This window comes from Macrotis lagotis, chromosome 5 (genome assembly GCF_037893015.1).
Source record: "Macrotis lagotis isolate mMagLag1 chromosome 5, bilby.v1.9.chrom.fasta, whole genome shotgun sequence".
NCBI classification, from domain to species: Eukaryota; Metazoa; Chordata; class Mammalia; order Peramelemorphia; family Peramelidae; genus Macrotis; species Macrotis lagotis.
In genome coordinates this window covers 140534319-140555780 of record NC_133662.1, presented here as the reverse complement: position 1 = coordinate 140555780, position 21462 = coordinate 140534319, and the positions used below count along the sequence as shown (strand labels likewise).

At 33.6% G+C, this 21462-nt stretch overlaps 1 protein-coding gene across 4 annotated transcripts in view; it reads right to left on the bottom strand.

Annotated features, from left to right (window-relative positions):
• Positions 1-21462, bottom strand: part of ENPP3 (ectonucleotide pyrophosphatase/phosphodiesterase 3) — a 111886-nt gene that overhangs the window by 37534 nt on the left and 52890 nt on the right. For all 4 annotated transcript variants that reach the window (XM_074187599.1, XM_074187601.1, XM_074187598.1 and 1 more), the window contains exons 14-19: positions 19279-19407; positions 18765-18796; positions 16361-16488; positions 10281-10347; positions 6840-6927; positions 239-417 (exon numbers count right to left, since the gene is read on the bottom strand). In XM_074187599.1, the coding sequence (XP_074043700.1) occupies positions 239-417; positions 6840-6927; positions 10281-10347; positions 16361-16488; positions 18765-18796; positions 19279-19407 (623 nt within the window). The remainder of the gene's footprint in view (positions 1-238; positions 418-6839; positions 6928-10280; positions 10348-16360; positions 16489-18764; positions 18797-19278; positions 19408-21462) is intronic.

Sequence of the window (21462 nt, the reverse complement as noted above, 5' to 3'; positions counted from 1 at the left end):
AAGAGTCTAATCAGTAAGATGAAAAGAATACTTGGATTTGGCATCAGAAAATATGGGTTTGAGTTCTGGTTCAGAAACCTACTTAACTATTCTGAACCTGAGTTTCCTCATCTCTAAACTGGGCATATATATGACTTGTACCTCCTATCTCATGGACTTGTAGTGAGGAAGATGTTTTGTAATCCTTATAGTGCTATATAAATGTGAGTTATCTGTGGTTATTATTGATATCACTTACCTGATCTAGTAAAGGACATAAACAATTTAAATTAGATGTGGGTTTTGGATTAACAAAGGGGCAAGTAGAAAGAATCGATACTTCTTTGGGGTGTGATGGAACATAGAATGGCTTCTTCAAAAGATGGTTTAGACTTCCATGAGTTCCATTGTTTTGTGCTGGTAGAATGTGTAAGAGATCTGTTTTTAAAAAATATAGATTATATATGATTATTATATTAAAAAAGCATTATATACATATAAGCATACATATGTATAAATAAAAGAACTTTTTAAACTGATTGCAAATTAATTTAGAAACTTTCAAATAAATTTAGAAAAAAAATCATGGATGCACTGAACAATTTCCTTCCACAAATACTGTTCTACTACAAATATTCATTATCCTACCACCAGCAACTGCCTCCAAACTGTCCAGGTGTCCCCATTCCCTTCTGCTATCAAAGACTCTGAATGGTCATTACAAGTTGTGAAAGTAAAAATGATGACTTGTAACTGCATTTTCAGCTAATGTATAATTATGCAACAGAAATGTGATCAGTTTATTTATCTCAAAACTAAAATTTGCTAGTTCTAATAGTTGCAGCAATTAAAAATGCACAGCTAGGGAAATGAGATAATTTGCTATACACTGTTCTGAAAATAGCCAGGGTTTCCTTGAGATAATTTTCTTTCTTCTATTTCTTCTATTCCTTCATAAAAATATTTAACCCAAAGTAATCTCTGAAAGTTTTTTTATAGTGCAAGATAGTTTATCCTGTGTTTCAATTAAAATTCTTTATTCCTATTTTGGGTCTCTCCAATCAAACTGCTTATAAAAATATACAGATAAACACAGATAAATGTGACTTTGATAGATCTGATCCTAAACACATGTCTTTTTTCTTCAATAAACTCAATTTTAGGACCTGGAACTCAACCCACTGTAGTTATAGTTAATAAGTCTGCTTTCATAACATTCATATGAGAAAGGACTGAAGTTATATAATTACTGTTGTCTTTAATGAAAGAAAATAAAAGCTATACTATTATTTTAATTTGTGATCCATCTTACACTTTCTATTTTTGTTAAGAGCAAACTGCTGAAAAAGTCAGTCTTTGAAGTGTTTGACTGAGTAAATTAACTAGGGACCCCACCCAAGCTTCCTAGAGTATAAACAAAATCCAGTCTATAAGAGTCCTTTGCCTGGGAGAAGGACTTTTTATCCTAGATAGTAGAATTTAGGGCAACACAGCTTATGAAGGAGAAAACTAGCCAGAGAGATTCAGTTAAGATTGACTTCCTCAATCCAAATGCCTGTATTCTCAGCAGTTTTTAGTCCACCTCCTCATTCAATGTGCAACAATGAGGGTTGAGTTTCACTTGTCAAATTATTTCCCTATCAGAAGGTACATACCTGATTTGAGTCTGATTACAGAGACAAAGCACTGATCATCAATTTATTGATTATTGGCTAGTCTACTTAAGAAATTGATTAATTACCTAGAGACTGTCTTTCAAGGATTTTATTTATATTAATCTATTGTAGCTTGTTGGTATAAAATTATGTTTCATAAATCAAAAGATTTTTTTATTTGTTTTTAAACAGTATAGTATGTGTCACTGGAAGGACTTAAGTCCAGACATTCCTAATTCTAGGGTCAATCCTCTATTTGAAAAGTCATGTCACTTCTTATTCTCACTAGATAAATGACTTAAAATAAATGACTTTTGAACAAGGATATAGGCAATGAAATATTCTTTTAAAGCCTCTTTTGATTTTGATAATTGGAAATGTCTGTCCAAATATTTTTACCCTCATTATTTTAGAAGTTTTGGATCTACTTATATTAAAAATTTTAACCAATGTTATGGATAGGCCCTAAGACTATATCCTGGGTCCCTTTTCCCTTCCTTTCTAATACTTCACTGTTGGTGATCTCATCATCTTACATGACTTTAATGCATATGAATCCTGGCTCTTGTCTATCTCCTGATCCAAACCCCTAAATTACCAACTGCCTATCAGATGTCCAAAATATAACTCCTTACCTACTTTCCTAAATGTAATCCTTTCAAATTTTCCTATTTATATTGAGGGTACCATCACCTTACCAATTACCTACATTGACTTCCTTAGAAATATCCTCACATCTTCCTTTTCCCTCATCCCATATAACCAATAAGTTGCTAAATCTTGTCAACTCTATAATGTTTGCCATGTATGATTCCTATTTTCTATTTATAGTATCACTGTCCAAGTTTAGGTTCACATCAAATCAAATGAAACAAGTACATAATTGGACACTAGCTTTTCAGACTCTCCTGTCTCCAATCCATTTTTCAAACAGCTGCTCAAAAGAATCTTCTCAAAGCATAAGTGTTGCTGGATCAGGGGAACTCTGAGCACAGAAAAATACTATAATTTCCTTTTTTGTACTTGAAATAAATCTAGCAATTTTTTTCTATACTCTTAACTGTAGTATCTCATATGCCTGACCTTGGTCATGTACACTCACTCCTGGCACAGTATTCAGTACACGCTATCTTATACCAGGTGTTAACCACTCCTTAAACATCACCACCATCATTCCTCCTACCATAGAAGGTCTGGCCTTCTGCTCCTCCCTTTTTCCTCTTATTCTACCTAATTTGGACAAACAACAGACTGCCCTGTTTCCTTTCCCTTTCCTTTCTCCTTGCTAGACCCATGTGATCCCAGCTCCATACTGCTGGATTCATGTGGTCCCAGCTTCATGTGGCTGGATCCATGATTACTTAAACCCAGCCCCCATCTCATGAATGTTTCCCATGTTTCCTGTTCCTAACTTCCTTTGCTGTTCTCTTATAACCATCTCTTCTTTGCATAACCTTATTATCTTCTTAAAAACTCACTTTCTTTACCTTGTTAAAGAATATAACTTGTGAACTTTCTGAAGTAATCTGTGAACCTTTTGTAATAACCCATGCAACCTGTGAATTAAAGTCTATGCCTTTCTTACCCTACTGAGTCAGAATTTGGTGATTTCATTGTCCAAAATGAATCACAGCTATCTCTCTTGGATCCAGATCTTCCCACCCCAGCTGCTCTGGCAGCATTCTGGTCATTTAACTCTAAGGTTCAAGACTGTCTCTTAAAATTTTGGAAGAAGGAAGGACTACACCTTTACAACCTTGTTTCAACCGAATTTTCCAGTTTATTGTACAGTTCTCCCTTCCGTGCATTATGTTCCAGCCTAGCTATCTTACTTGCTATTTTCTTAAAGTAATACTTCATCTCTCATTCTCATCCCTTTGCACATTGCTCTTATGCATATTTCCTCTTCACTTCTAAGAATTCCAATCTTCCTTCATGGTTCAGATCATTCCTACAGAAAACTTTTCCTGATCCTTACAGATATTAATGTTCTCTTCCTCATCCTCAAATTATGATGTGTACTCTTACCTATTTATATCTGTTCCTAGTACAAAGTTTGGTCCTTGAGAATATTTATGTTCTTTGTGTTCCTAGAATCCAGCCTGGTACCTTAATAAATGCTTAATAGATTAGACAGATATGCATCTATCCTTTTAATTTTCCATATGAAGATTAGAAATTGCCCTTTTTTCATCACTTTTGTCTTTCTAATATCCAAGAACTTGAAATTTTTCTTTCCTCCTCAACTCTTACTATTATACTAGGTATCAACATACATATTGATTCTCCCTTAAATATTCTAACCACTTACTTTCTCCACCTTCTCACTTCCCATGAATTACTTCACTATAATTCAGTCATACACTAAAATGGTCATACAATAAATGTTGCCATCACCCACAAAAGTACCACTTCCATGTTAAAAAATTCTTAAGTCCTCTTATTTGATCATAATCCATAGACTTTGAATCTTTCCCTCTGCCTTCCATTATGTAATCCTACTTTCCATCCACACCAAGACCTCCAATCCTTAGATCTCTCAATTCTCTCCCAGGTCACCTTCCCTCCACATTAGCTTTTTCTCCCCTTTTCCCCAGCTTCCACCCTCCTTGGTGAACCAATTCAACTATAACTATTCTGTCCTCTTCCTTTGAAGCCCTAGTTCCCTTATTATATTATGGATTACTCCCACTCAAGCCTCAGTCTTGGATCACTCCCATCATTTGTTGCCTTTGTTCCTACTCTTGGGCTGCCAAATAAAAGTGGAGAAAATCACACAACCATTTTGTCTTGGTACACAACAGATTTATGCTACAAAACCTCAATTCATGCTCACCCATAGTATATAATCATATCATACTTCTCTTACTAACTCACTATCTTACTCTCTTCAGTGAATCTTCCAAGCCTTTTCATCTCTCTAAATTATTCCATGGTTCCCTTTCTCCTACTTTCTCAGGTGAGAGCTTTATCTTGCATTTTTCAGAAACAATTGAGATGATACTCTTTGAACTCTCTTCTCTACTCTTCTCACTGCCTATCACTCAGGTGCCTCTGGCCCCTTTCTCTTCCTTCCTCCCTTCCCACATGATGAAGCAGCCTTACTCATTTCTAAGGCTAATCCCTCTACATATTAAATAATCCCCTTCCATCTCCTCCATTTTCAATCTTTCTGTGTTTACTGGTTTATGCCCTACTGACTACAAACATGCCCATAACTTCCCTATTCTGAAAAAAATTTTCATCCTTTATCTCTTCTATTTGAAGCTAAATTCCTCAAAAGACCATGTATATACTTTCTCTCCTCTGATAATACTCTTCTTATTGGATGATCTTACCATTCCATTGAAATTGATTTCTCCAAATTTACTACTGTCCTTTTAGTTCTAAATCTAAATGGCCATTTCCCAGTTCTCATTTTCCTCAATCTCTCTTCAGATTTTGACTCTTGACAACTCTCTCCTGTTGATATTCTCTTCTCTTTTTTTCTTTTTTTTGGGGGGGGGGAAGGGAGGGTTTGCAAGGCAATGGGGTTAAATGGCTTGACCAAGGTCACACAGCTAGGTAATTATTAAGTTTCTGAGGCCGGATTTAAACTCAGGTTCTCTTGACTTCAGGGCTGGTTCTTTATCCACTGCATCACCTAGCTGCCCCTGATATTCTCTTCTCTATAGGTTTTTTCCTCCTATCTCACTACTCTTCTGTCTCCTTTGCTGTATCCTCTGCCACAGCTATCCCTCAGGATCCTCATCTCTTCTTCCTCTATGCTCCTTCACTTGGTGAGCTCATCAGCTCCCATAGATTTAATTCTCTCAATTCAGATGATTCTCAAATTCTTACCTTTCCTGCCCCAATCTCTCTTCTGACCTCCAATCTCTTACCTGATCTTAAATATCTCTAACTAGATGCCCAGTAGACAACCTAAATGCAATGTCTAAAGTAAAATTCATTATTTTACCCTCTGAATGTTTTCCCCATCTTTCCACCTTCAACCTTTCCTTTTATTTGGAGGGTAACACCAAACTCCCAGTCCAGTAGGCTCCCAAGCTAAAAATCAATTTGGATTCTCCACTGTCACCTATATCAAAACTGTTGGCAAAGTCTATCAATTTCACTATACACCAACTCTTAAATATTCCTCTTCTTTCCTCTGACAATTCCACCACTTGGGTGCAGTCCCTCATCACATTAGTGATTATTCTTCAAGTCTCTCTCCACTCCATCCTCCATTCAGTCATTAAAGTGATTTTCTTAAAACACAGTTCCTTTCCTACTCGATAAATTATAGAGACTTCTTATTGCCTCCAAAATAAAATACAAAATCCTCTGGCATTCAAAACCCTTCACAACCTAGTCCATTCCACCTTTGCAATTTTCTTATATCTTGCTCACTAACATGTACTTTTCAATCCAATGACACTGGCCTCCTGGCTGTTCAACAAATTAAAATTCTATTTCTCAGTTCTGGGCATTTTCTCTGGCTATCTTCCATGCCTAAAATAATCTCCTTCCTCAACTTTGACTACTGACTACTTTGGCTCTTGTAAAGACCCAGTTAAAGATCCTATCTTCTACAGGAAACCTTCCCTAACCCCTCCATTAATTATGTCTTACTTATCCTTACATAGCTTCTTTTGAATATGTTTGTTTGTATGCTGTCTGCTTCTTTATGTTGTAAGACTCCTCAAGTCTTTTGCCTCTTTTTAATATCCTCAGCACTTTAGCATAATCATGACATATAATAAGTATTCAATGTTTGTTTTTGATTAGTTGATTTAAGAGTTATAGCTCAACACTAAATACTTTTTTAATACAATGTTCTGTGATTTTTTTCTGATTCTTTTCATGATTATTCTTTTCTCATTACAATATAATGACAGCATTGCCCAACAAAAATCACTCTCATACAAAAAGGGGTCATCATGCACATGTGCTCATTTGACTGTTTTCACTGACAAAGAGCTTTTGTAAAACTAGTTTTCTCTTATCATTTTGATCTTTAGGCCTTAAGAGAAAACTGATTTCCTCACTATATGTATATCAGTGAAAACAGTCACTTAGCAAATGATCATGGTTCTCTTTCTTGTTTCAGAGAAAACTTTGTCTCAATTTAAAATAGTATCTGAGATCCTGTTTGATCTCCAATTCCAAATTAAAATTCCTTGACACTGGATATGTCTGTTACTACCAGGAACATATTCTTACCACATATTAGGTTGTAGATCTCAATATTTTCAAAAGGTTCCACTTCAATCTTCTCTTTAAATCCTGGTCCAAGTGCCAAAAAGATAGCCTAGAATGTCAATAAAAATCTATAAGTAAAGATTGGTAATCAAAGACAGCATATGTAAAAACTGAAGTGTTAAATGAGGCATTATCATCTAAGTATAAAAAGAGATGATAAATTCCTTTCAAGTTATTTTCTTCATGCTCACCTTCACATTTGACTCTAAGATTCTATGAAAAGGTTTTCTAGGGTGAAAAAAAAATCCTACTTTCCAATTATATTGAAGCTTTCCATAAACACATTAGTTTGCATACCTACATTGATCTCAACTATATATAAACTTCCTAAACCAAAAATTAGACCATATAACTCCTCTTCTTAATAACTTTCAGAGGCTCCCTCTTGCCTCTAGATTTATTCCTTTGATTTTGACATCAATAAACAATAAGAATATAAGCAATTGTCTACAGACATCAAAGTCACAACTCTATTAATAGTTTCCCAGAAGTAGACCCTGAATAAATGAGGATGAATACAAAAGCATGTTACATGTGTACAAAGATCATATTGTTGCCACGGCTAGGTGGCACAGTGGATAGAGCACTGGCCCTGGAGTCAAGAGGACCTGAGTTCAAATCCAGCCTCAGACACTTAATAATTACCTAGCTGTGTGACCTTAGGCAAGTCACTTAACCTTATTGCCTTGCAAAGGCAAAAACAAAACAAAACAAAAGAAAGACCATGTTGGTGCAATTCTATGACTCAGTGAGGCTCACCATTACTGCCAAGAACAATGACCAAAACATATTTAAAATCCTACGTAGGAGAGGAGAGGCTAAGAACAATGAAGAAAGATATAGAAGTAAGATTTGGGATAATTGGGATCATGATGGGCAAAACAGTAAATGAATATAAAACTACTTATACCTAATTTTGCTTATTTTTCTACCAAAAGAAAAAGTCTTCAAACTATTAAAAATAAGAATAGGAATTGGATCTGAGATTTAATTGGAATAGGGAAGCCCCAGATGAGGAAACTCCTCTAGCAATGCAGATCAACATCTTGTTTGAAACATGGTCTTAGTGGGTTGCCTAGAGTAACAAGAAGTTAGATGTCTTGTCCTAAGTTACACAGCCTGTATGATTCAAAGATAGGACTTAAAGCCAGTTCTCTATCCATTTTGCCACACCATGTCTCTCAAACCTTCAAGAATAAGAGAAAAGTGATCAATAAGAAACTGAAACCCAAGATAATGAGGAGAGGGTATAATGTCAATTATTAGCCAAAATAAATTCATGTCAGCAGAGCCAAATGAAGCTTACACACGAAAAAGGTGCAAGAAAGGAATTGTTGAGTTGTGAGAGATGATTATTAAAAAAACACAGAGAATACAAGTTAGTGCTGCATGACTCAAGTCAGGCAAAAGTTTGGATTTTGAAAATGAGGAAGAAAATAACTTTTTCAGACTTTAGTGAACTTGACTTCATTCTTGTCAAAATTCTGTCATGCATTTGTAAAGGAATGGTTTGTAAATGGTTAGGGAAATAGGAGAAAATATGGTTTCATTAAGAACATGACATGGTAGACTAATCTCTTTTTTTTTTTCAGGATTACTAGACTGTTGGTCAGAGACTGCTCTAGACAAGGTATTTTCATTGGCGTTATGGTTCCTGGCATATTTCAATGTCTTATTAAACAAGTAGAGAGATGAGTACTAATTGATTAGTGCAATTTGAATTAATTGAACAAGCAAAGTCTAAGGCTGGTGATAATAATAGCATTTATATAGAGCTTTAAGGCTGGCATAGCTTTACGTATATCATTTCTTTTGATTTTCCCAACAACCCTATGAAGTGAGTTATTTATTGGGCTCTTATTATGCCAAATTTGCAGCTGAGGAAACTGAGATGGAAAAAGATTGATTCAGTTGTCTGGACTACTAGTTAAATAACTAGTAGTTATGATAATTAATCATTATCAAACTACAGCAAAGTAATTATTGAAGTGTCAAAGGTTTATGTACTGGATCTTATTTTCTTCACTATCTTTTTTCAAAGACTTTAAAAGTCATTTTAAAAGTAGAGATTCCAATACTGAGAATTTATAAATGATCCAAAGTTGGAAGAAATAGTTTGTGTTTTGGACAAAGAAACTGGGATCAATAAAGCTTTCAACTGTCTGGACAAATGACTTAAATCTAATAAGATTAATGAGAATAAAGGTAAAATCATGTACATATTTTAAACTATGTATAACTACATAGCATAAATTCATCCCATAGTTATCAAGGAGCTATAAGAAAATTCATATAAAAAGATTCTGAAAAATAGAGTGAATGTTGAATTCAACAGTAAATCCACAATGTGGAATGACAGCACAGGGTGAAAGAAGGAAGTATTCCTAACACTTTTATGAATGTCAAAGTCTTTAAAATGTTTATTATTTAATTGAATCAAATACATCAGATCATTTTGCAAAGTAGCAACTGTCTATGTTTGCATTATTTGATGTCGATATATTTATTCTTTTTTTAAAAAGATACCAGCTATAGTCTTTTCTGAAGTTTTACTACCCAAACTTTATCATGCTAGAGAGCAGTTCTTAAGTCATTGAAGGTTAGACCTAGAAGGCTAGAAAAGAAAGGCTCTGTCCAATGTCAGTGAACAAGAAAGACTTTACGACATACTACCTTTGTGGCCATGGAAAAGTCATCTAACCTCCACAAGTCTCATTTTCTTTGTCTATAAAATTAAGGAGTCAGATAAGATGACTTCTGAGGATCCTTCCATATTGGAAATAGGATATTTTGATTACAGACCTGGTAATGGATTATTTGTGGGTCATCCAAGAACCAGACTAAGTTTGGAAGGGTTCATCAACAGAAACTTGGTCACCATGAGGCATTTTCAGGCCACAACAACTTATGAAAAAAACCATCTGATGAATATCTATGGAATGTGTGTGGAGGGTGCTATCTGCATTCTATAGTAATACATCAAGGGTCTTTTGAAGTATTCAAAATATATACTTTTATTCACAATAAGGAGACTGAGCTAATGTGTGGCTTTTATTCCATCTAGGCACCTTCTATTTGGGTAAATATGTGTATTCTTGAGACCAAATGAGATTAAAAGAGGTAGTCTAGCAGAATAAATTGAGAGATGACCTTAAGATCTCAGAAATCTAAGCTAACTTCCTGCCTCTGCTGCATACTTGGCTTATGACCATGCCAGGGTCCCTGGCAATGCTATGATTATATTATAAATCGAGATGAAATTTCAATAATGAATGACCCCTATAAAGATGAAATCATAGGTACAAAATCTTACCTTCCCACACCTTGCTGCTGTATATGGAAAAATTTGTGAAAAACATTGAGCTAAAATAATGAAAAGCAACATAAATGTAGAAACTTTACCTCCATACTTTTAAATTCATTGTTATAACCATGGGTACCACCTCCACAACCTTTATAACTTTTATATCTGAAAAATAATAAAAACAAAAATAAGGTCTAGCATTCTGATGTTAATATAACAATGTTAAAATGTTAAATAAAATTTTGTTATTGTGCAGTATGAGTATATATGCCAACAAAATAAACATTGTTTCCTACAAAGAAAAATTGTCATAGAAAAACTTCTGAAAGTATCTGTGTATAATTATAGGTAAGATGTTTGAGGAAGATAGGTGGAAGAGAACAAAGAAATTTTTTTCATTAAAATAGAATTAATTTTTTGCATTCCAGTCAAATTACACATTTTGCTTAGGTAGATTTTTATGTTACATTTTCAAGTATGAATAAAAGCATAGATTAATGGAGAATAATCAAAATTTAGTAAGTAGAACCATAGGTGATACTAAAAAAATTCATAGGATTATATATGTAAACATAAACACACATGTACACAGACCTAACAGGTCCTCTAGTTCAATCTCCACATGGGATGTAAATTCCCCAAGGTAAACATATTTATAAAAGTAGAGATATTTTTAAAGATAGAAAATATTAGCAATGGGATTAACTCAAGTCCTCTGACTCCAGATTCAATATTCTTTCCACTATATTACATCCACCTCAAGTTTTTAACAATAAAATTTCCTTAAGTATAGTATAAATATAGTTTAAATATTAAGTATAGTATAAATCCTCTGAATTTGCCTAGAGAATTAATCTTTTCCTCCCTGATTGAAACTACATAACATTCCTACTATTTTTTCCTTAATATTTCAAGTTCAGGAAAGAGACTTAAAGTCCACAAATAACTTCATTTCAAACTAATAAGTGATATTCTCACTTAAAGTTTAGAAAATTAAAAACAAAAAATAAAACCAAGAATGACTCCTCATTCTCTCTCCACTGATATTACCACAATCTCAACTAGAAGTTCTATCACTCAGCCCTTCTGTGCTGAAATAGAAAAAAGAAGAAAAGAAAAAGAGAAGGAAAAAAAAGGAACTTAGAAGGGGAAGGCAGGAATGATCCTCCAGTGGAGTTTTATATTGTTCCCCTCTCATTCCTCTTTTCAAAAGTTCACTATTTTTGCATGAAATTCAGTTTTATTAATATTAGTCACACTATATAACTGGTTTACATAGAGATAAACAGGGTAAGCTGATTCAAAATATGGACTTCTCTTAGCTTATACATTTTCCTACATTTCTAGGTCATTAGAACTGATAAGTAAATTTTGCTTTGTGCATAACTATTCAAAGCTCTAATGTGCCTTTCACTGAAATAACTGGTGCCCTTTGAACTAGGATATCTAGTAAATTGATGCTTCATGCATCTTTTAATTTGCAAAGTAAGATTTCATTCCCATGTAGCACTTGAAGTCACTTTTATAAGTTTTAGAACTTCCATCATAAGCACAGGCTTTCCCCTTAGTTTTCTTGAAAGAGATTATACATTTTTTCCTTTAGCTATTCTGACTGTTCACAAAAACAATTCCTTCCACATTTATGTTTCTGATTTCTGTTAACATATCGATTGAAATTTCCACAGGAAAAGATGAAAAATGATCAGAGAATCAAAGATCTTAAGAATCAGATGATACCTCACACATCTAGTCCAATCTGTATTGGAACAAGGAAACCTTCAATAATGCTGGATTTGTTACTTCCAAAATTCATCCATTTTTATATAGCTCTAATGATTAAGGGTTTTTCTTTTATGATTCTTTACTGGGACTTAGCTTTGATAGGTGTCCAAAGGGACCAGTAGAAGGTTATCATGCTACATGGTTCATAGAAGAACAACCAATAAATTGAAAGTCAATTGAAGGCATTCAAGTCAAAGACCAAAAGAAGCCTTCCTTTATCCCATAGCCCTTTGGGCAACCATTAACATTAGCAGAGGTTCAACTACTACTCTGTGCTCTTTTCCTACAGGACAGAGAGGTCAAGGATTGGCCGACTGAATATAGGAAAAGGCACCTCCAAAGCTGACTATACCTTTGGTCTTATCATTAGTGCAAGCTGAATAACATACATATTTATGTTAAACCCTGAAATTTTCCTTTCTGTTTACAGTTTCCTCATCCTTTCATGCTTTCTTATTCTTCAATCCATTTATGCTATTCTTTGCCATCACTGAAACCTCCATTGTCTCTGTCCCATTGTTCTTCTAATCTGTCAGCCTAACAAACTTTTTTTTTGCTTCTTGATCCTACAGCTGACCTGTTCAACTACACAGTTACTTCTATCAATGATTAGAAACTTGTTGCTATTGAATGAAACTTTGAAAATCACTGATCCAAATTCTCCATCATCCAACCTTTCTGGTTCTTATTACTCCCATGCTATTGAAAACTGAAAATGAAGGAAACTAGGCAATCATATAATTCAATGGCACAGCTGTGAATTGCACTCAGAACAAATTCATTTAACCTGATGTCAACTGGGCCATCGTCAATGCATAGCAATCCTTTTTCCCCCCAAATGATATTTTACTGTACTCCTAGGGTTGCTGCTCCAAACTTATTCTTCTTTGCTTAAGTTCACAGTATCACTTCAATAGCAATTTCAGCTGATATTCAGATAAAATCTAGACCATCTAGTTCTGTTTTCTCTCCCATATTTATATCTCAAAACTCCTCTGATTCACTATACTTCCTCTCCACCTTAGTTCTAGTCACTAAAGAAGAGGTGACTTTTCTCCTATCTAAGGTCCGTCCTTCAAATTAATTCCAGATCCAGGAGTAGTCTGATAGTTTAACAGCCACCTCACCAGGAAGACAATATGTATTTATGAAAATATGCATTTGTATTAGTAACATTTTATTCTTCACTTTCTAAAGTCTAAATCAACAAAAAAAACAAATCAAGTCCCAATTTGTAGCATTTGCTAATTTCTGAGTTGTAAAATGCTTAACATTGAAAATTTAATAATCAAAGTTAGTTTGAACTGACTTTAGTAGTCCCTTGCCTTGATTTTCTCATCTTTATATCCCACCAACCAATTCCATCCCTTCTGCCTGGAAATACACCTAGGTCTTCTATCCTAAAGCAAAAAACTTTCACTTGACTGTCATTCCCTCAAGCTATTGTGTTTTTTTATATTTATTTTCTATCTTTTCTTGACACATTTCTAGAAAGGATCAATCTGTACTTACTAATTAAAGTCCTCAGCACCTACTCACTCCCTCAAACCCTTGCATTTTATTATATGTGGAACTCAGATTTTTCTTCATGTTAAACCTGCCCTTCCTCCAAACTGCCCTCTTCCTAGAAAGGGCATTATAGTTCTCTTTGCCACCCAGTCAGAATAATGATTTGGGAAAGTCCACCAGAGGTTTTACACTGAGGGTTGGGAGAGGATGGGGACTGTCCCAGCACTGGTCTTGGATACCCTTTCTCTGTTCCAAGAAGGGTAATTGTGTTTCTTGTCCCAGAATACAGTTCTTTCCCTGCCCAGAGTAGCCTCCTTCCCCACCACCCTTTTTTATGATATCAACATCTTTATAGTTACTCAGGTTCACAATCTTAGAGAGCTTTGACTTCTCTTTTTCCTTCATAACTCATACCAACTCAGTTAACAAAATCTCTCATCTATCTTTCTCTTTCCATTCACATGACCATCAAACCAGTTCAACTTCTAGTCATCTCTTATGAGAAAGAGGAATACAATAACCTCTTAATTGACCTCCCTACTTCTAATCTCTTCTTCAGTCAACTTTCTGCTACAGAACTGTCAATACAATCTTGTTATGACACCAATCACATCTATCAATTCCTTCAATGAAGTGAGATAGAGTTCATTCAAGTCCAGTACTGTGAACCTAGGAAGAACATCCAAGGACCTTCCTGTCATTTCTTCATTTATCTTTGGGGACAATTTATTTTTAACTACACTATTTAATTCAAAATTTATCTTCCTTGGTTAAAATAAAACCTATTTCAACAACTTTTCCTTCTCTTCACCATCTATACCCATCATCTCATATTCCCCCAGTGAGTCTGTCCCTTCTCTGATATTTTCTTTATTCCTGTCAAATTAAAAAAAAAACCAAAAAGCCCATTGTCCTCAGCATGCAATTCCATCTTTAACTCATTTTGGTCTTTGGTAATTATGACAGGTGAATTTGCTATTCTTGAACATATTATTCTTACATTTAACCCAGTTCTCATACTTGCAAATATTATGTTTCTTTTCTCTGTCACATATCAAATATTTTCCAAATCATCAAATCCTGGTCATTTACATTACCAACATTAACTTCAGTAGACATCCACAGATACATAGTAAAATTCTCCAATTTACTAACATTTTCCCCTCTATATTTGGATGGTTTTTAATTTTTTTAATTGTAGTAAATTGTTTTGTTTTGTTTTAAGTCAATGTTTTGGGATCTGATATGTTTTACTAACAATATTAGTAGTTAATAGATCAAGATGTGATTCTGGTTATTGGATCTTTTATACTTTCACATAGGATATAGTTACCATAAATCAGAGATAAAATTTTATCATTTCCTCACCCATCCATTCCACATAGAAAACTTTTTTTTACTTTTGTCAAACTATATAAAGCCACCAGACAAATTTATCTGAGGTGGGAGAAATGATGCCATCTTGTGGTCCTTTTGGGGATAGTTCAAGTTTTCCACTCCAATAGCCTCTCAAGGGCAGAGCTTTTTAACCAGTGATAAGACATATCTGCCTACTAATAGGAAGATGTTTCTAGATGTGTTGTAGTAATCAAGGTTTTCCTAATTCCTATGGTTCTTTAACAAAAATCAGACTTTTAATGTCCCTTATTTTTCTACTTTGTGTTCTCCTCCTTTTCTTTATTAAAGACTTTATCAAAGTCAAGCATAATTTACAAAAGTCTAGCCTTTCTATTGTCTCTTAGTACATAGAATAAAAGATAGGATGCCAGTCATGGAATAAAGAAAACTTAATTTCAAATACTGCCTTAGGTGCTTACTATCTAGCAATGTGATTAGTGAATCATTTTAGCCTCTTAGTCTGTTTCTGTTTCTCTAAAATGATAACAATAATGGCAGCTATCTCACTAGGTTGTTGTGAAGATCAAATGATATAACATATAAAAGCTCTGTATAAAAATAGCTTTCCTTATTATTAAAAATAAAACCTATCAATCCCCTTTAGAAGTCAACATGTCAAATCAGCAAGCATTTATTAAGTGCCTATTATGAGCCAGCTACTGTGTTTAAGAAATAAACATAGTAAAATGAAAGAGCCTGTGATTTCATTGATTTAAGGAACTTCCCTTCCAATGCAGCACTGAAAGATTAAACAATTTCCACAAAATCAGGTGGGCAGGATGTTAAGAGGTCAGGTGTTCCTGATCACAAAGTTGGTTCTCTCCATTATGTATGCTGCCTCTTAAACCTGATAGAGAATAAATAGAGGTTCAAGGCAATAATTTCCCCTAAAACCATCAAAGATGTCATATCCTTTATATTTATTCACAATGATTAAAAACAATCTTGAGAAAAAAATATAATTAGATTTCCAGTTTTCACACAGGGTTGAATTTAAAAATTACTCTGTGACATAACTAAAGTCAATGTTCTCCTGTCTGTCAAGGTTTGAGTTTATGCCCCACTTACACATATATAGAAATACTTTAATATCTCCCAGGATGCCTTCATCTGTAGCCTATAAATAACAAACTTGGTTATAATAAAGTAAGGAAGGACATAAATATGGAATCAGAGGACTTCTGGATTAGAATACCAGCTCTGCTTATCATCTTTGTTACCTTAGATACATCATTTAACAGCTATAAAACAAGAGAGTTGGATTATATAATCTCTTAAATTTCTACTTCTAAATCCATGATTCTATAGTATCACTAAATTAATAAATATGAGTATAATATGAAAGTGCAGAACAAAATGTAGAACCATATTTTAATATAATGCCAAATATTCTAGCCACCCTTCTCCACAATATATGAGCAGAACAATAAGATGAAAATTTGGGTAACTGATGTTATTGATGTTTTAGGAAATAAATGATCACACAAACCTTACAGCCAGCCACTGACGATCTACAAGAAGGTGAACTTTGTCAATTCTAACATTATTGGCATAATGTAGTCGTTTGGGCAGGTCTGGAGTCAGGTAGGGTTTAAAATGCTGATCTGCTTTTCGACACTGAAAAACAGATAAAGATTTCTTCATAAATACAATTTATACAATCATCACAAGATTGTAAATGAAAACAACTAAAAAAGGCCTAAGATCTCTGATCAATGCATTGAATAATCAAGACTCCATAACACTTGATGAACCAGATTTCTCTTCACTTAGCAGAAGGATGATGAACTAGAGGTACAGAAAGAAAAAGATAATCTGAACATCATCAATATGTGAATTGATTTTGCTTACCCTGTGATACAGGTCACACTATTCCAAGAAACAATTTAGCTAAAGACAGAGTTGTGTTTAATTAGGGTAGATAAGGAAAACAGAGTTCTATTGCAGCTTTTCAGTTAGACCCTACTAGATTCATAGAACCAAGTCCCACAAATCTATTCTAGCAATGAATGTTTATTTTAATGATAATAATTAGCATTCATTTGGCACTTTAAGGTTTGCAAAGTACTTTATAAGTATTATCATATTTTATTCTCATAACAAGTTTGAAAGATTGTTACTTGTTTTTACCACAATTTTGAAAAAAAAGTAAGGCAAATAGTACTTAAATCATTGCCCAGGGTCACACAATTTAGTGAGTTATCTAAGGTCAGCCTGGAATTCAAATCTTCCTAAAACCAGAACCAGAGTTCTACCCATTGTGCTACCTATCACCTGCTGCTGCTACTGTTACTGTTACTACTACTACTACTACTACTACTACTACTACTACTACTACTACTACTACTACTACTACTACTACTACTACTACTGAATACTGCTACTGCTACTGCTACTGCTACTTCTGCTATTGTTACTACTGGGGTTGTTGCTGCTGCTTCTCCTGTTACTATTACTTCAAATTCTACTGCTGCTCCTACTAGAAATGGCAATATAGCTGAAATTGTTAGTGTTCACTCTGTATTAAGGACTTTAGAATTATTATCTCATTTGATGCTCACAAAACCCTGGAAGGTAAGTACTATTATCCCCATTTTACAATTAAGGAAACTGAGGCAAACAGAGTTAGGTGACATGTTTAGGGTTATACATCTAGGTAATTTCTGAGACTGAATTTAAACTCAGCTCTTCCTAACTCCAAGCACTTTATTCAATTTACCAACTAAATGCCAACAAAACTTGAAGTTTTGAGACCCAGAAACCTGCACAGCTAGTACTGCTAGGCTGGAGTGGAGAGGAATCCCATATCCTCTAGAATTACTGAAGCCCTAAACCTTGACTGTCACACATCAGGCTATAACAGTTATCCTACCACATTTTAACGAATCCCACTCTAGGACTAGAAGGATTTAACCAGCTCTAACAGTTTCTCTTTCTACTCCACAACCCTCACTCATGCCAAATTCAATATCAAGGAATTGGCAGCTAAAATAAACTTAAAAAAAAAAAAGAATTTGCCGTGGAAAGAATAGATATTGCAGAATAGGATCAAGCTATTATATTTCTAAAACTTACATAAACTATACATTGAATTATGTAAACTAAACAATTGAAGTTTTAGATTTAATAAAAACTATAAAAAGGAGGTGTGCTTTAACAATTCAGAGCATGTTGCATATATATATATATATATATATCACTAGTAGGAATCACAATTTCTCATCAATATTTCATACTCAACATCTATTAAGAATTTTAGATCATTTGTATAGAAAATGAATGAAGTTCTCAACAAACTCTTCCACAGAGGCCAATCTTTTATCAAATCTAGAGTAAAATTTTAAAAATATTTTTAAATACTCTCCCTACAACGCCTTTTTACTTTCTGGTTTCAAATCAGGATATATAAATCATGTACAATCAACAGGTATTCATAAAAGATTGAAGCGATTTTTATCTATACAGGGATATACAAGGATTTTGGATTTCCTATTTTCAATGAGCTAAGTGAACCTTAAATAAGTGGCCATTTTTTTAAATTTTTGAAGAATTTAAGAAGCAAAGATGATTGAAGCTTAATAGACTATAATTCTTTATTGAAGGCACAAACTGGACATCCCAGCAGCCAAGCAGGAAGATACCAATGGTGGCAAAGGTGCCAACTTTGTATAAAATGCTTTTTCTTATTTTCCTACTACCAAAGTGAAATATTCTCTGAAATGAAAGTTACCAGGTTATAAAGTCTCAAATGTGTGTAAAAGAATATTGATAGAGAGAATAAAAGAAATAGTTAAAGGTTCTGACTTAAGAGAAAGTGGAGAGTAAATTGCAATTTACACTCTAGTCACCAAGTTTAAAAAAAAGAATGATCCCCCAAAATAATTAGTACTTACACTGAGATTTCCAACAATTGCTTGAGAATCAACTGTATCAAGAGGAGAAAAAAAATCAATTATTATTTTTAATTACTAATTATTAAAAATAATAAACTCATATAGCATCTCCAAAGTTTAGGGATAATTTTTGAGATAATTTTTAATTCAAAAATGCTAAAGGATCTTGGCATGCAGTATGGCAAATTTTTATTTAACAGCAGGGTCTAACATGAGAGGCTATGGAATGTCTTCCTTTCAAAAGTTCACAAAAATAGAAGATTCACATTTAGCTCCTCCTTCAAATTTCTTTTCCTTTCAATGAAACAAGCACCTACTTCAGCTCTACTTTTAGCAGAGTAAAAAGATAGGATGAAAAAATAATGAGTTTCTACTGCTTTCAAAAACTGACATTCTCCCCCAAACTGTAGGAGATGACAATAAATGATCTCTCAGTTACCTTCCAAAAATGTGATTCTGATTATCCATGCCTCCTAGCAGCTTTAATCATTTACAAAAAATGGTCCATACTTACAAGCAAAAAAGTCCTGTGGAATATTTCGAGTCCGGATGCGAGGAGCAGGCCCTTCATACATGTAAAAATTTATTTCTGGAAAATAATCCTCCATATATTCCAACTTATTACAGAATGTCTGTTCCATCCCTGTAAAAATACATATAATTTAAGAATGTTCTTATTAATTTTAGCAATATCTTGTATATATGTTACATTTCCATATATATATATATATATATATATATATATATATATATATATATACACATATATATGAAATTTTTGCCAGGAGAATATAAACTCTCTTGTGAACTGGTTTACCCATTCTATAAAGTATTTTAGAATAATACTCTGAAAAGTCACTAAGCATACCTTTTGACATAAGACTTTACTCCAGAGAAATCAATGTACAAAAATATGTATAATAACTTTTTTTGCAGTGACAAAACTGGAAATTAAAAGGGTGTCCATCACTTGAGTATCAAATGAATAAATTATGAGTTATATAAATCACTAGCATACTACTGCACTATAAGGAAGGAGAAAAGGCACTGTTCTAGAAAAAGAATTGAAAGAGAATAACATCACTATAAAAAAAGGTTTTTGAAAGTTTCCCTTTTAAGAGAATGGAGGGAGAGAAAATGTGTGTGTGTGTGTGTGTGTGTGTGTGTGTGTGTGTGTGTGTGTGTGTGTGTGTACACTCCTTGAAGGCAGGGCCTCTTGATTTTATTCTTTTATTCCAAGAATCTACGACAATATCTGTCAAATAACAAGTGCTCAATTTTGTCAAGATACCTGTATTTCTATTAAAAGGGGGCCTTTCATTAACCTCACAAAAGAACCAACATTTTATGTAATGAGGATAACTAGTATTCTTTCCATTGAAATCAGAGATAAAATCAAAATGTTATTTATTACTCCCTACATTTCATTTATAATTACGAGAAATACTGGATATAGCAATAAGACAAAAACAAGGAAATATACATAAATAAAAAGAAAACAAAAAACAAAATTATCACATTTTTCAGATAATATGATAGCATATTTAAATAACTCTGGAGAATCTAAAACTAAAAAACTGAATTGAAACAATAATCAGCAAAATTAAGTATAGCTTAAATGCATACAAGTCATGAGCATTTCTATATGTATTCCTTCAAAAAAGCAGAAATAGAAAGAGAAATTCTTTTGAAGCAATTTTGTCTACCAAATAAGATATACACAAGAACTATATAATACAATTTTAAAATGCCTTTCATAAATAAAGACAAACCTTAATAATTAGAAAACTAGTAATGGGGGCAGCTAGGTGGCACAGTGGATAGAGCACCGACTGGAGTCAGGAGGATCAAAGTTCAAATCAGGCCTCAGATACTTAATAATTACCTAGCTGTGATGACTTTGGGCAAGTCACTTAACCCACTGCCTTGCAAAAACAAAAACGAAAAATAGTAATGGTTCATAGTTAGAATGAGTCAATATGATAAATGCTATTTAAATTAATTTACTTATTCATTACCATAGATTATTCTTAAGAAGTGTAATAAGTAAAACAAAATTTATATGGAGAAAGAGCTTCAAAATAAATCATGAAACAAGTGGAAATGAAAGGGGTAGCCTAGAAATAACAGATTACAAACTACTACTAGAAAATAGCAATACTCAAAAAAATTGGGTACAGATGTAAAAATAGAGGTTAATCAATGGAACAGATCAAGCATACAATTTATAGAAGCAAATGAACCTAATAGTCAATAAATTTAAAGATCCCTGCTACTGAGATAAAGTCTCACTTTTTACAAAAACTTCTGGGAAAACTGTACAGAAACATAGAAGAAATTAAATTTAGACCAATACCTTATACTCTATGCAAAAATAAGCTCTGAACAGAAAGATGTACTAGCTACATAAAGTCATATTAGGAAAATACTGAAGAACCATGGAAGAAGTCACCGATTTGAGTTAGATACACACACACACACACACACACACACACACACACCCCCTTAATATGCATGCAAATAAATGCATACACAGACACAAATCTCCAGCTAATGGGAAATACATAGAAGGAATTGTAGAAGATAGCATCAACAAATGTATTAAATAGAATGGAATATCAAGTTTTTTTAAAAAATCATTGGATTACTAAGATCTGAGAAGTTTATCAACCTCCTGTAACACTCCGTAGTTCTCAGA